The sequence below is a fragment of the Cebidichthys violaceus genome, unplaced genomic scaffold, assembly GCF_023349555.1.
Source record: "Cebidichthys violaceus isolate CVI_PGR_0920_01 unplaced genomic scaffold, fCebVio1.0.p SCAF_29, whole genome shotgun sequence".
NCBI classification, from domain to species: domain Eukaryota; kingdom Metazoa; phylum Chordata; class Actinopteri; order Perciformes; family Stichaeidae; genus Cebidichthys; species Cebidichthys violaceus.
The window spans coordinates 2,898,206-2,911,223 of NW_027176472.1; the positions used below are offsets into that span (position 1 = coordinate 2,898,206).

At 38.2% G+C, this 13,018-nt stretch overlaps 1 protein-coding gene across 1 annotated transcript; it reads right to left on the minus strand.

Moving 5' to 3' along the window:
• Nucleotides 1-7,634: 7,634 nt before the first annotated feature.
• Nucleotides 7,635-11,762, minus strand: oser1 (oxidative stress responsive serine-rich 1). Its single transcript, XM_068722302.1, has 4 exons — nt 11,404-11,762; nt 9,642-9,751; nt 9,014-9,130; nt 7,635-8,912 (listed from the first exon to the last, which is right to left on the minus strand). The coding sequence occupies exons 2-4, from the start codon at nt 9,716-9,718 to the stop codon at nt 7,955-7,957; spliced, it is 1,152 nt and encodes a 383-aa protein (XP_068578403.1). The 5' UTR covers nt 9,719-9,751; nt 11,404-11,762; the 3' UTR covers nt 7,635-7,954.
• Between the last annotated feature and the right edge of the window lie 1,256 nt (nt 11,763-13,018).

Sequence of the window (13,018 nt, forward strand, 5' to 3'; positions counted from 1 at the left end):
AATAAAAAAAGATTGAGTGGCTGGCTAAATAAAGTGGCTGAATAAAAAAGTACTAAAGTAATTGTCTTTAAAATAATAAATGTCCATCTTTCTACTGCCTACTGTCAAAATTTGCTTTTTTTCCAGGAAAAATCCAGGAAGTGACGTGATTTAAAGGAGCGGTTAGTTGTCATGAACAGTTACAGTAACGTATTTGTCCTTATTTATTATTTTTATTTGTGTAAATGTGTATTATTCTACCAACATATTTTCTGTATGTGCTGCTAATGTTTTTCTGAAGTCTTTGTATATAAAATTTTCTTAATAAACAAAAAACACAGTTACATTGAACAAAAAGTTAAAGTAAAAAGAGCGCCACCGACTGAAACCTCCCAGAAAAGAGTCTTTTTGTCTATAGAGACGACAGTCAGTAAAACATTTTTTCCCAGTAGTGTGTAATCAATTAGTATTTAATCAATTAGTGTGGAATCCAGGTGATCCTGAACCTGAAAGTATAAAGACAAAAACACAGGATCTGTGGAAGATGAGATGGATGAGGCAAACAAAATCTGGACTTTCACCCAGGAGACCGCTGTTAGTGTCCCGTGTAAAAAATAAGACGTCATCGTTGATTTATCACGTAACTTCTGTACTTAATTGACGGCACTTCTGTAGATATTCTAACCCAAAACCACCATCTTTTCCTAAAGCTAACTAAGTTGTTTCCTGTGAAGACTCAGGAATGAACTTGTGTTGCTGGACTTTAAAGTAACTTTTCCCTACTACATCATACGACGCGTTGAACACCGCTGACATATTTATTAGTAGAACCTTCATGAACTCACTCGTTGCTTGTAGGAGCTGCCAAGTATTTTCGTTTTCAAACTGCAAAAGAAGAAACAAAAGATTAAAGATTAAACTAGAGGTCTCGTGACGCCCTCAAGCAACGAAAAGGCCAACGAAGCGTACGACTGTAGAACTGTAAAGAACATTTAGAGAAGAACAAGTCATATCAGGACCGTTCTGCGTCAGTAGACTCAGACAGTAAATCTCTCCTCTGGGGTTAAAAGCAGTTGACTTTGGCTTCGTGCCTCTTTAACCTCAAACCTCCACCACATGTCAAAACAACACGCTAATTATCAAAAACCACCTCAGGTATTCAGTCTCCTAATTTCTTTCTTTCCCAAACATTCATAACCTTTTGTCTCTTTTTTTCCCCCTCGTTCTCGGCGGCACCTCGTTTCTTGTCTTTGTTGCTCTCGGTGGTAACAGTATCTCTCTCTCCCTCTTTTATAATCTGGGACAGTATAGGAACCCGATCTGACGGCCTGCATTCCTGCAAACAAAAAAGGAAGGAGGTGTCACCGAAGGGAGCGAGAAGAAGAAGGCGAAGAAAGCAAAGTATCAGGAGTCAAAATCCTAAATCTAATAGGTGATAAATGATGTGAAAATATCAAATCATGTCCACCTGTTTGAGCACAGAAACCTTTTTTTGTACGTTTTGCTGATTTCTTTATTTTCTGTTGTTGAGATTTCTGTTGAAGTTTTGGGGGGAAATATCCTGCGGTCAAGTCGGACAGTTTCCAGCAGCCTTCAAAGAATAAACAGGAAGTTAAATAAACAGGTACTTCCTGTTAGATCTGTAGGCTACTTGTAGTTTTATTCGTACGTGTTTTTAAACATATATTTATGTGGAAATGTGCATTGTATGTTATATTGCGTTATTGATAATAATAAAATGTATTTCTATAAACACACAGCACAGTGGTTCACAGACATAAAAAGAACAAAGGATACGTCTTTAGATTAAACCTTCACTGCACAACTTGAGACTAAAAGACAACAATCTAGCGTTAAGTGTCACAATGACACATTTGTTGTCAAATCCAAGAGCCAATCAGCTCTTTGATTCTCGGCGCTTCCCATGATGCACCTTTTCTCTGAATGACACTCGTTACATCTCACCTGTTGTCACTCAATCATCCAATCAGGACACACCCCTTAAAATCAATGAAAGCATAAAAAGTTCAGTTTCCTCATTCGACACTCTGACGAAGACCTGAAACTTTGTTGGATTTAGAGCAGCAGAAAGAAAGAAAGTAAACCTGAAGATTTCACTTTAAGTGTGTGAATGAAAATCACACGGTGTGTTTTCTGTTTGCAGAATGTGAAACAGACCGTTCTCTTGTTCTTCACTCTTTGATCTCACAAACACAAATCAGCGTTCGTTCTCTCTGTTTGTCCAGTGTGTTCTGAACATTGTGAAATGAGTGAACCTGACTGTTCACCGCTGAACGTATTGATTGTCGCTTCTCTCCTGCAACATTTTAGCGAAACATTTTGGTACAAAAGTTTTGATCAGGTGTCTATCAATAAGTTTCATATGAGAATATGAACCCACCCTGATGATGGATGTAAAGCATGGTGAGAAGGTCTATAGTCAACAATAAACTAACGGAGAGAAAAAAAAGTATTTGTGCACAAGATTTAATCATTTGTGCAAACAATGTATCACAACGTTAGCTCTGTTTCTGTCTGTTCTTTTAGCTTGTAGGTGTGTTTGGTAGGTCGGGTTAAACAGAGTCTCTTTTATAAAAGCAACTGAACAAAGAGCTGAGAGGAGCTGAGATTAAAGCGGCTAGAAACTTTCAATCTGTGTTGATTCTGTCGCCCCCTGTGGACTAAAGCGGTAGTGTCTCTGAGCACCAGAGTCCCTCATTCTCCTGCAGCAGGGTCTGACAGTCTGCCCCTCTCGGTCCTGGTTCTGGTTCTAACGTGCCACAAAAGAAAAATTCCCTCCAGCGGGTTTTTTTTTTCTCTGGAATTTTTGTGTTTGTGTTGTGTTGTTGTATCTCTCGTGGTATCACATTATGGTAAATGATCAGCTGCAGGGTGTTTCCAGAGAGACTCTCTGTGGTTCTTCTGTGGTTTCTCACTTCTCCTTCTGGCTTTTTTGTCATCGCTGAAAGTTTTGAGTTTGAGGATTCGAGCTGAATGCTGGATTTCCCCCTCGTCTTCACTGAGCTTCGTCGAAACAGAAACGGCCGAGGCGGCCGCCGTCAGATCTTCTGTGTATACAGGCGGGTATTTTTTCTTTTGTGACGGGAAAATAATACCTGACCGTAAATCTGTGAAATGAATGTGTCAGTCAGGACATGAACTATCGTGAAATGAATCCATGAAGATAAAATACATTGCATTTCATATTTTGGAACGTTTTTCAGTATCATTTGATACATTTTCACGATAGAACTGCATGGACGGCCTTTGGCCCAAAGGGGTTCAGGGAGCCCCTGGACCAGAGCCTCAGTTTGAGGTGACAATTCTTGTTGTAAAGTCACTCAAAACAACTACAAGGAGACACAAAAACGATGACAAAGAGTCGTGAAGTAACAGTAACAGCCACTAAGTGACGCAAAATGACCAAAAAGAGACTCAAAACAAGCACAAAGAGATCAAAAAAAGACTTCAAAGGGACATAAAATAACCATTAAAAGGCAAAATAATACAAAAAAGATATGCAACATGTTAAAAAAAAGGTACAAAAAGAAAAAGAGACATTGAAAGACTCAAAACAACCACAAAGTCTCTTTCTCTCTCTCTCTTTCGCTTTCTCTCTCTCTGTCTCTCTCTCTCTTTTTCGCTTTCTCTCTCTCTCTTTCTCTCTCTCTCTTTTTCGCTTTCTCTCTCTCTCTTCTTTTTCGCTTTCTCTCTCTCTCTCTTTCTCTCTCTCTCTTTTTCGCTTTCTCTCTCTCTCTCTCTCTCTTTGTCTCTCTCTGTCTTTCTTTGTCTCTCTCTCTCTCTCTCTTTGTCTCTCTCTCTCTTTGTCTCTCTCTCTCTCTCTCTCTTTTTTTTGCTTTGTCTCTCTCTCTTTTTTACTTTGTCTCTCTCTCTCTCTGTCTCTCTCTTTCTCTCTCTCTCTCTCTCTGTCTCTCTCTTTCTCTCTCTCTCTCTCTCTCTCTGTCTCTCTCTCCCTCTCTCTCTCTCTGACTCTCTCTCTCTCGGTTGTTGTTCATAGAGTTTGTTTTCTGGGATTTGTGTTTTCGTGGATCACCAGACAAACAACAAAAGCAGCTTTTCTGCCGTGAACTCTTGTTCCCTGGAGCTCAGAGTTTTTAAGACGACTGCATTATGTAATACTTTTAAACTTTCTAAACCCTCACTCATTGACCCTTCCTTATTTATAGAACTATATATCATAGTCACTTTAAGCTCATGAGACACGTAACTGTAATAAACTGAATGCATAACTGTCACAGCATGTGTCACGTTGTGGAGCTCAGGTTTTCAGCGTGTGGTGTTGATCAGAAGCAGTACTTATAACAGAGTATTCCACACGGTGGTATTACTCCTTTTACCTCAGTACAGGAGCTGAATACTTTCCCCACCTCTACTTCTGTTCACCTGTTGAATGAATGAAGAAGGGAGGATGAAGAAAGAGAGTGTGACTGAGATAAATCACAGTAAACAAACAGAGAGGGAACAGCTGTGTGTGTTTGGACGTCATGCTTCCTTTCATCGGTCCACAACAAGCTTCACTGCTTCAGTCATCTCATTGTGTTCTGGTCTGGTCTTTTTCATCCCTGAGCTCCAAAGAGCAGAGACACACCCTGATGAACCAGTCCAGGTCATGTAGAAAGTACACAGCAAAACACTGTGATACACAGAAAAACACTGTGATACACTGTAAACACTGTGATACACAGCAAAACACTATGTTACACAGAAAAACACTGTGATACACAGCAAAACACTATGTTACACAGAAAAACACTGTGACACACAGAAAAACACTGTGATACACTGTAAAACACTGTGATACACAGCAAAACACTATGTTACACAGCAAAACACTGTGATACACAGCAAAACACTATGTTACACAGAAAAACACTGTGATACACAGCAAAACACTATGTTACACAGAAAAACACTGTGACACACAGAAAAACACTGTGATACACAGAAAAACACTGTGATACACAGAAAACACTGTGACACACAGAAAAACACTGATACACAGAAAAACACTGTAAAACACTGTGACAGAAAAACACTGTAAAACACTGTGATACACAGCAAAACACTATGTTACACAGAAAAACACTGTGATACACAGAAAAACACTGTGATACACTGTAAACACTGTGATACACAGCAAAACACTATGTTACACAGAAAAACACTGTGATACACAGAAAAACACTATGTTACACAGCAAAACACTGTGATACACAGAAAAACACTGTGATACACAGAAAAACACTGTGATACACTGTAAAACACTGTGATACACAGCAAAACACTGTGACACACAGAAAAACACTGTGATACACAGAAAAACACTGTGACAGAAAAACACTGTAAAACACTGTGATACACAGAAAAACACTGACAGAAAAACACTGTGATACACTGTAAACACTGTGATACACAGCAAAACACTATGTTACACAGAAAAACACTGTGATACACAGAAAAACACTATGTTACACAGCAAAACACTGTGATACACAGAAAAACACTGTGATACACTGTAAAACACTGTGATACACAGCAAAACACTATCTTACACAGCAAAACACTGTGATACACAGCAAAACACTATGTTACACAGAAAAACACTGTGATACACAGCAAAACACTATGTTACACAGAAAAACACTGTGACACACAGAAAAACACTGTGATACACAGAAAAACACTGTGATACACAGAAAACACTGTGACACACAGAAAAACACTGTGATACACAGAAAAACACTGTGACACACAGAAAAACACTGTGATACACAGAAAAACACTGTAAAACACTGTGATACACAGAAAAACACTGACAGAAAAACACTGTGATACACTGTAAAACACTGTGATACACAGCAAAACACTATGTTACACAGAAAAACACTGTGACACACAGCAAAACACTATGTTACACAGAAAAACACTGTGACACACAGAAAAACACTGTGACACACAGCAAAACACTGTGATACACAGTAAAACACTGTGACAGAAAAACACTGTAAAACACTGTGATACACAGAAAACACTGTGACAGAAAAACACTGTAAAACACTGTGATACACAGAAAAACACTGACAGAAAAACGATGGGATACACTGTAAAACACTGTAAAACACTAAAACACTGTGATACACTGTAAAACACTGACAGAAAAACGATGGGATACACTGTAAAACACTAAAACACTCTGATACACTGTAAAACACTGCGATACACAGAAAAAAACATTGTAAAACACTGTGATTCACTGTAAAACACTGTGATACACTGGAGGAAAACACAAGGAGACGCTGCCACCTGGTGGTCATTTGTTCCAGAGAGCATCAGACCAGGACTCAAATGAATCCAAAATCAAACATAAAAACTACTAAGAAGTGTTTGGAAGCCCATTTCTGACACTGTGATGAAAACAATATATCCTATAATTCATTTGAATGACTTATGAAAGAACTTGTTTTACTTTTGTACTCTGTTTGCATTGTCAAAACAAATGTTTACACTGCACTGTTTGCACACACTTCATTTTATTATGACTTTAGTAGCATTTTTATTCCTTTTGTGTATTTTTATCTTGTATATTGTTTATCGTCGCTGTTGTTCACTGCGGCTGGCTGGCTGAGGGCTACTAAACAAAATGTCATTGTATCGCTACAATGACAATAAAAACCTCTTCATCTTATCTTTACTTAAAGTACAAAGTATTAGCATCCAACTACACTCAGAGTACCAAAAGTATACTTAATACTTAATTTAAGACTTATATATTTGATATTATTTGATTATAATTATTGATGCATTAATATGTTCATCACCTGGTCATCAGTTAAATTATTTATTATAGGTTACTACCGCCTCTTTCTATATTTATTTTAAATATATATATATATATATATATATATTTAAAATAAATATATATATATATATATTGTTAATATTTAATATAATTTTTGAACATAACATGGAAATACTCCTTAGTACCTAAAACTGTATTTAAGTAGAGTACTTGAGTAAATGTACTTACTTTCCACCCCTGGTTTGCTGTAAATATAAATAATACCAGGAGACGCTGCCACCTGGTGGCCATTTGTGACTGTTTTAGAGAGCAGCAGCAGAACGCAGCTGGAATTTAATATCTTCATTAAAAAGTGCTCCATGACTCTTCTTTTTTAGGTTTTGTGTTTTGCAGAGAAGTCTTCATGAACGTCATGAAGACTTCTCTGCAACAACTGAAGCTTTTCTAATAATACTTGTCTCACGATAATACTTATACACTAATAATTACTATGACAGCTTCCTTGTTAAATACCATTTAATTGACTCAGTGTAGACTACAGAGATTTTGCAATAACTTAATGAGAGAATTATTAGATCTGGTTCTATGATCCCCAAATATGAAGTCATTTAAAATGATCAACACGTTAATGTGTTAGTTAATAAACACGTTCTGAGTTTCATGAAACAGCTTTGAATGAACTTGTTGTGGAGGAAAACCTTCTCGTTCCTAAAGTGTGATCAGGATCAACGTCTTCTCACAGACGTGTAGTCGCCCCCTGCTGGTCAGAGGAGAGAATGCAGCCGTAAGAGACGTGAAGCTTCACTTGTTTGTGACTGAAGAGACGACGACGCGCTTTAAAACTCAAACTTTATTGAGTGAAATAATATCCAGACAACGACTCTCAGGTCAAAAACACTTTTGGCTTCACAAGTTTGCAACCATCATCTTTTTTACTGCAAGTCAAAACAAATGAGAAATAGATTTGTTCCTGTCAGCGAAGACCAAATGATGGGGGGGGGGGGGGGGGGGGGGATTTTAACCCGGGTTAAAAATCAGCTAACGTTGTATATTTAAACTACAACTTTCATGCCTGATCCATTCTTCTACCGACGTTCCTTCGAGGCCACGTGTTTCCATGTTTAGTATCATTTCATTGTGATATTAGATTTATTCTTAAGTGTACATCATTTCAGCCATGTGGGACATCTTCTTGGGGATGTAGAGGTAATACTCCATGTAGCCGGAAAGGTCCTCTATCGTGATGTCGTCGACGTAGACCCTCGCCTGCTCCGAACACGAGCGAGGGGAACCCGACGACGAGGACGATGGAGGCGGCGGTGAAGCCGAGGCGGCGGTGGCGTTAGCGTTGAGAGTTCTGTGAGCGGCGCCCTCGCGGCTCCTCTCGCTCTCCGACGGGACGTTGCGGAGCCCCGTGAAGGAGTAAACCTCCACGCCGCTCCAGTCCCGATGGAGGGACCCACACCGGCACTCGGGATCGGCGCTCTGGCCCGTCTCCTCCGGGGGATCCGAACCTTTCTTCTTCTTCTTCCAGGCACAGGAGCAGGAGACGTGGGGAAGCTCTGCGGAGGAGACGCCGCCGCCGCCGTGGCGCTCGGACAGCGCTCGGAAGTCTGCGGCTTCTGCGGATGTCCGAGGTGGTGATGGTGCTCCTCCCGCTGCTCCTCCCGCTGCAGGCTCTGCTCCTCCACAGGCACTTTTCTCCGGGGCGCCTTCCTCGCTCGACTGGTCCCCAGAGCGTCCTCCGTCCTGCCCGGAGGACGCCGGCGTCGTCGCAGCGGCGGCGGGGATCTCTCGTACCGCCGCCGCAACACGCGTCTCATAGCCAGCGCAAGATCCGAAAACCAGAGGGGAGACGTGGGCGGCGGCGCCCGAGGAGGAGAGCTCTTTCTGGGCCGACGACGGAAGAGCGGCGGCGGCGTCGCCGGCGTGACGAGGCTCCGACGGCTCGGGCGCGGCCAGCCGCTGGTGCTTCAGGCCGCCGCTGGAGGTCGACAGAGCGGAGGCCACCGCGGTGCTGCAGTAGGTGAATTTGGGAGGGTGGAGGATCGGGGACTTGGACCGCCGGCGCCGCTGGGTTCTGGACGCTCCTCTGGAAGTCTTCCTCATGCAGCTAAAGATGGAGGAGAAAAACAAACAGCTAGATATCTTCTTCTTGGTCCTCTTTTCTGCTGTCAAACACAAACTGTTCACAGCCAACGTTTGGTAACAAACCCGTGCCAGTTGTCCTTCGGACACCCGAGTTTGGGCTTCGCTCCGCTGACGTCGAGACAAACGCGAGACGCCACTCTGGAAACCAACGCCTCCGACACACTCACAGCTCCGGGTAAACTGGACGGACAAAGAGGAGAACGGGAAGAAACGTTGAGGAACTTTAATCGCAGCGAAGGTGTCACTTCCTGAGCTCAACATCTCGACTGTGGAGACAGACTTGAACTGATCGTTTCCACATACAAACTGAATGAGTTCATATATGACACATTAAAACAAATCGCAATTAAAAAAAAGAAGAAACATTGCAACAACGAGAGAGAGACAGAGAGACAGAGAGAGAGAGAGACAGAGAGAGAGACAGAGAGAGAGAGACAGAGAGAGAGAGAGAGAGAGAGAGAGAGAGAGACAGACAGAGACAAAGAGAGAGACAGAGAGAGACAAAGAGAGAGAGAGAGACAGAGACAGAGAGACAGACAAAGACAGAGAGAGAGAGAGAGAGAGAGACATGTTCAGGTCACTCAAAACATTCATTTTTTTTATCTCAATCCACAATAAAGCTCCTCCCTGTCCCGTCTGTGGTTCAGTGGTGGTTGTTGTTGTTGTTGTTGTTGTTGTTGTTGTTGTTTACCTCTCAGCGTCGACCCTCAGCTTCTTGAAGGCCGTCTGCAGAGTTTCCTCCTCACAGTCCTTCCCTCCTGCCTCCATGGTGGGAGGAGGCCTCTCCGACCAGCCACCCAGCTGCAACACAACAGAGCTCAGTCACTGGACTGAGGGTTACCAGCACGGAGCCGAGGGCAGCTTCTGCACCTTAAACTCTATGGCAGGTTCAATGTGAACACGCAATGAAATAATGAAGCAACAGTTACAGGTAATACAGCCTTCAGATCCTCATAGAACGGCTTAAATAACAGTGATTCACACTGAACAAGGACATTCAAACACAGACGCAGACAGAAGTAATATGTGTTGTTGTCCTATGATATGTTAATGTTATTGTTGTATATATTATATTTCTATATGTTATTCTATATGTTATTGTTCTATAATATGTTAATGTTACTGTTCTATAAATTAAATTTCTATGTTATTCTATATGTTATTGTTCTATAATATGTTAATGTTACTGTTCTATGTGCTATTGTTATCGTTCTATATGTTATTCTATATGTTATTGTTCTATATGTTATTGATATATGTATCAATGTTAATTATATATATATATATATATATATATGTTATTGTTCTATATGTTAGTTATTGTTCTATATGTTATTGATATATATATATATATATATATATATATGTTATTGTTCTATATGTTAGTTATTGTTCTATATGTTATTGATATATATATATATATATATATATATATATATGTTATTGTTCTATATGTTAGTTATTGTTCTATATGTTATTGATATATATATATATATATATATATGTTATTGTTCTATATGTTAGTTATTGTTCTATATGTTATTGATATATATATATATATATATATATATATATATGTTATTGTTCTATATGTTAGTTATTGTTCTATATGTTATTGATATATATATATATATATATATATATATATATATATGTTATTGTTCTATATGTTAGTTATTGTTCTATATGTTATTGATATATATATATATATATATATATATATGTTATTGTTCTATATGTTAGTTATTGTTCTATATGTTATTGATATATATATATATATATATATATATATATATATATATATATATGTTATTGTTCTATATGTTAGTTATTGTTCTATATGTTATTGATATATATATATATATATATATATATATATATATATATATATTTATTGTTCTATGTTATTGTTCTATATGTTATTGTTATTGATATATGTTATTGTTCTATATGTTAGTTATTGTTCCATAACTGAAAAAAAAGTATTATATTAGTTTAATTTATATTATTATGTTATATTATATATACTATAATGTTAATTTCTATTATCAGATATATTAATTATATATATTCAATATTTAATTTAAATGGAGAATGGAGGTGCAGACAGAAATAATGCTCATGTATCGTTATTATTAATACAATAATATATCATGTGTTATTGTTCTATATGCTGACACATCACGTGATTGACAGCCACACATAAAATACTCACAAGATGTGTATTAAATTATAAATAAACTGCTATTAACGCTAAGTGTTTATCTGACACGTCACACTCAATAACAGACACAACATTTTCTTGTAAACAGTAGATTTCAGTAGCACTCCCACACACCCTGTTGGTGGCTAATGCTAGCAAGCTACATTAGCTGCTAAGCTAAGCTAAGCAGGTCACAGCACGTCTTTGCTTTTTTTTTCTTTCTTTTAAAACACGACGAGGTGATACTCACGGTTCGGGATATCCTGGTCACAGCAGAGAGCGGGAGGTTTATACCCGGGGCATAAAGGCTGCTTCCCTCGCGACAGGGCCGTTGGATGTTGACAAGCTAACGACAGGCTAAAGCTAAAGGCTAGAGGCGCTAACGTTAGCCTAGCTCTGTGCGACTCCGGAGAAAAACACGGACCTGTGCCGTTTATTATCTAAAGCGTTACGGCTGCTACACCCAGCAGCGCAGGGATTATAAGTCACTGACGAATACAAAACCACAGAACAAGAAGAGGGACCGACAGACGCGGAGAGGCCCTGACGCGACGATAGCTTAGCTGGAGACTCTTCTTCTCTCCTTCTCTCCTTCTTGTTTACAGTCGCAGTGACTCTGCAACATCGCGCAGTCCTGGTGACGTAACCAGCCATTAAAAAAAACAACAGCCTGACGTCACTCTCTGGCTGTTATTCAATTTATATACAATTTTTTGGTTTTATTTTAATGTTTCACACATCATTTAGCAGCTGCAACGTTAAAGTGATGCTTCCACATTGATGCTTCATAATTATAATCAACTTATATAAAACATATAATTCTAAAATGAACCATGATGCATAATGAGGACTTTTACTTTTGGTACTTTGGTTCCTTTATTGGCTAAAATAGAATGTTTTCTACTGTTGGGTGAATAAATATGTAAATATCTGTTTGTAGTACACATTTTGAATATTATAAATATAGCATTTAATTCATTGTAAAGTCATTGATTATATAAATTGTAAATATATAAAGAGTTACCTCCAATATCACTGGATCTTTTATATGAATTTAAAGAATTAAGACTCTCAAACTTATAAACACTAAAAAAGTATTACAACCGTCGTTGAACTCTTTAAAGAGTAACATTTGTTTCTTAATATTATTGTTTCTGTACCACATGTGTGCAATGTTTGTGTATTTGAATGTTTTCTTTCAATAAAGATTGAAAAAGTAAATAAAGTTAGAAAATATCCAACTTTACCTTCATGTTTTATTTACTTTACTTTAATGACAGTTTAATACACACACACACACACACACACACACACACACACACACACACACACACACACACACACACACACACACACATACTATATATATATATACATACATATACACACAAATATATATTTATATATTTATTATATAACAGACATCCAGACCGTCTGGTGCTGTGGAGAACACTCTTTGGCACGTCAAATAAAATAAACACATCTTCCCCATCTACTGCATGAATGACAGCCACAATAAATAAATCAATAGAAATAAGTAACTAAGTATATTTACTCAAGTACTGTATTTAAGTGAAAATGCAGTACAAAGTGAGAAAGTGTAATACAACAATTTTGCAAAATATAAACAATAAAGTTTATCAAGAAGGTGCAAAAAACAAATATACACAATGCCAAACAATGCAAACAGATGACCTGTAATTATGTCATATATATTACTGGTTAACAGTAAGGTGCCAACAATGTAATGTTGTATAAGTATGCAAAGCTCACTTCTCTTTTTAAATATGACATTGTATATATATATATATATATATATATATATATATATATATATATATATATATATATATATATTTTTTTTT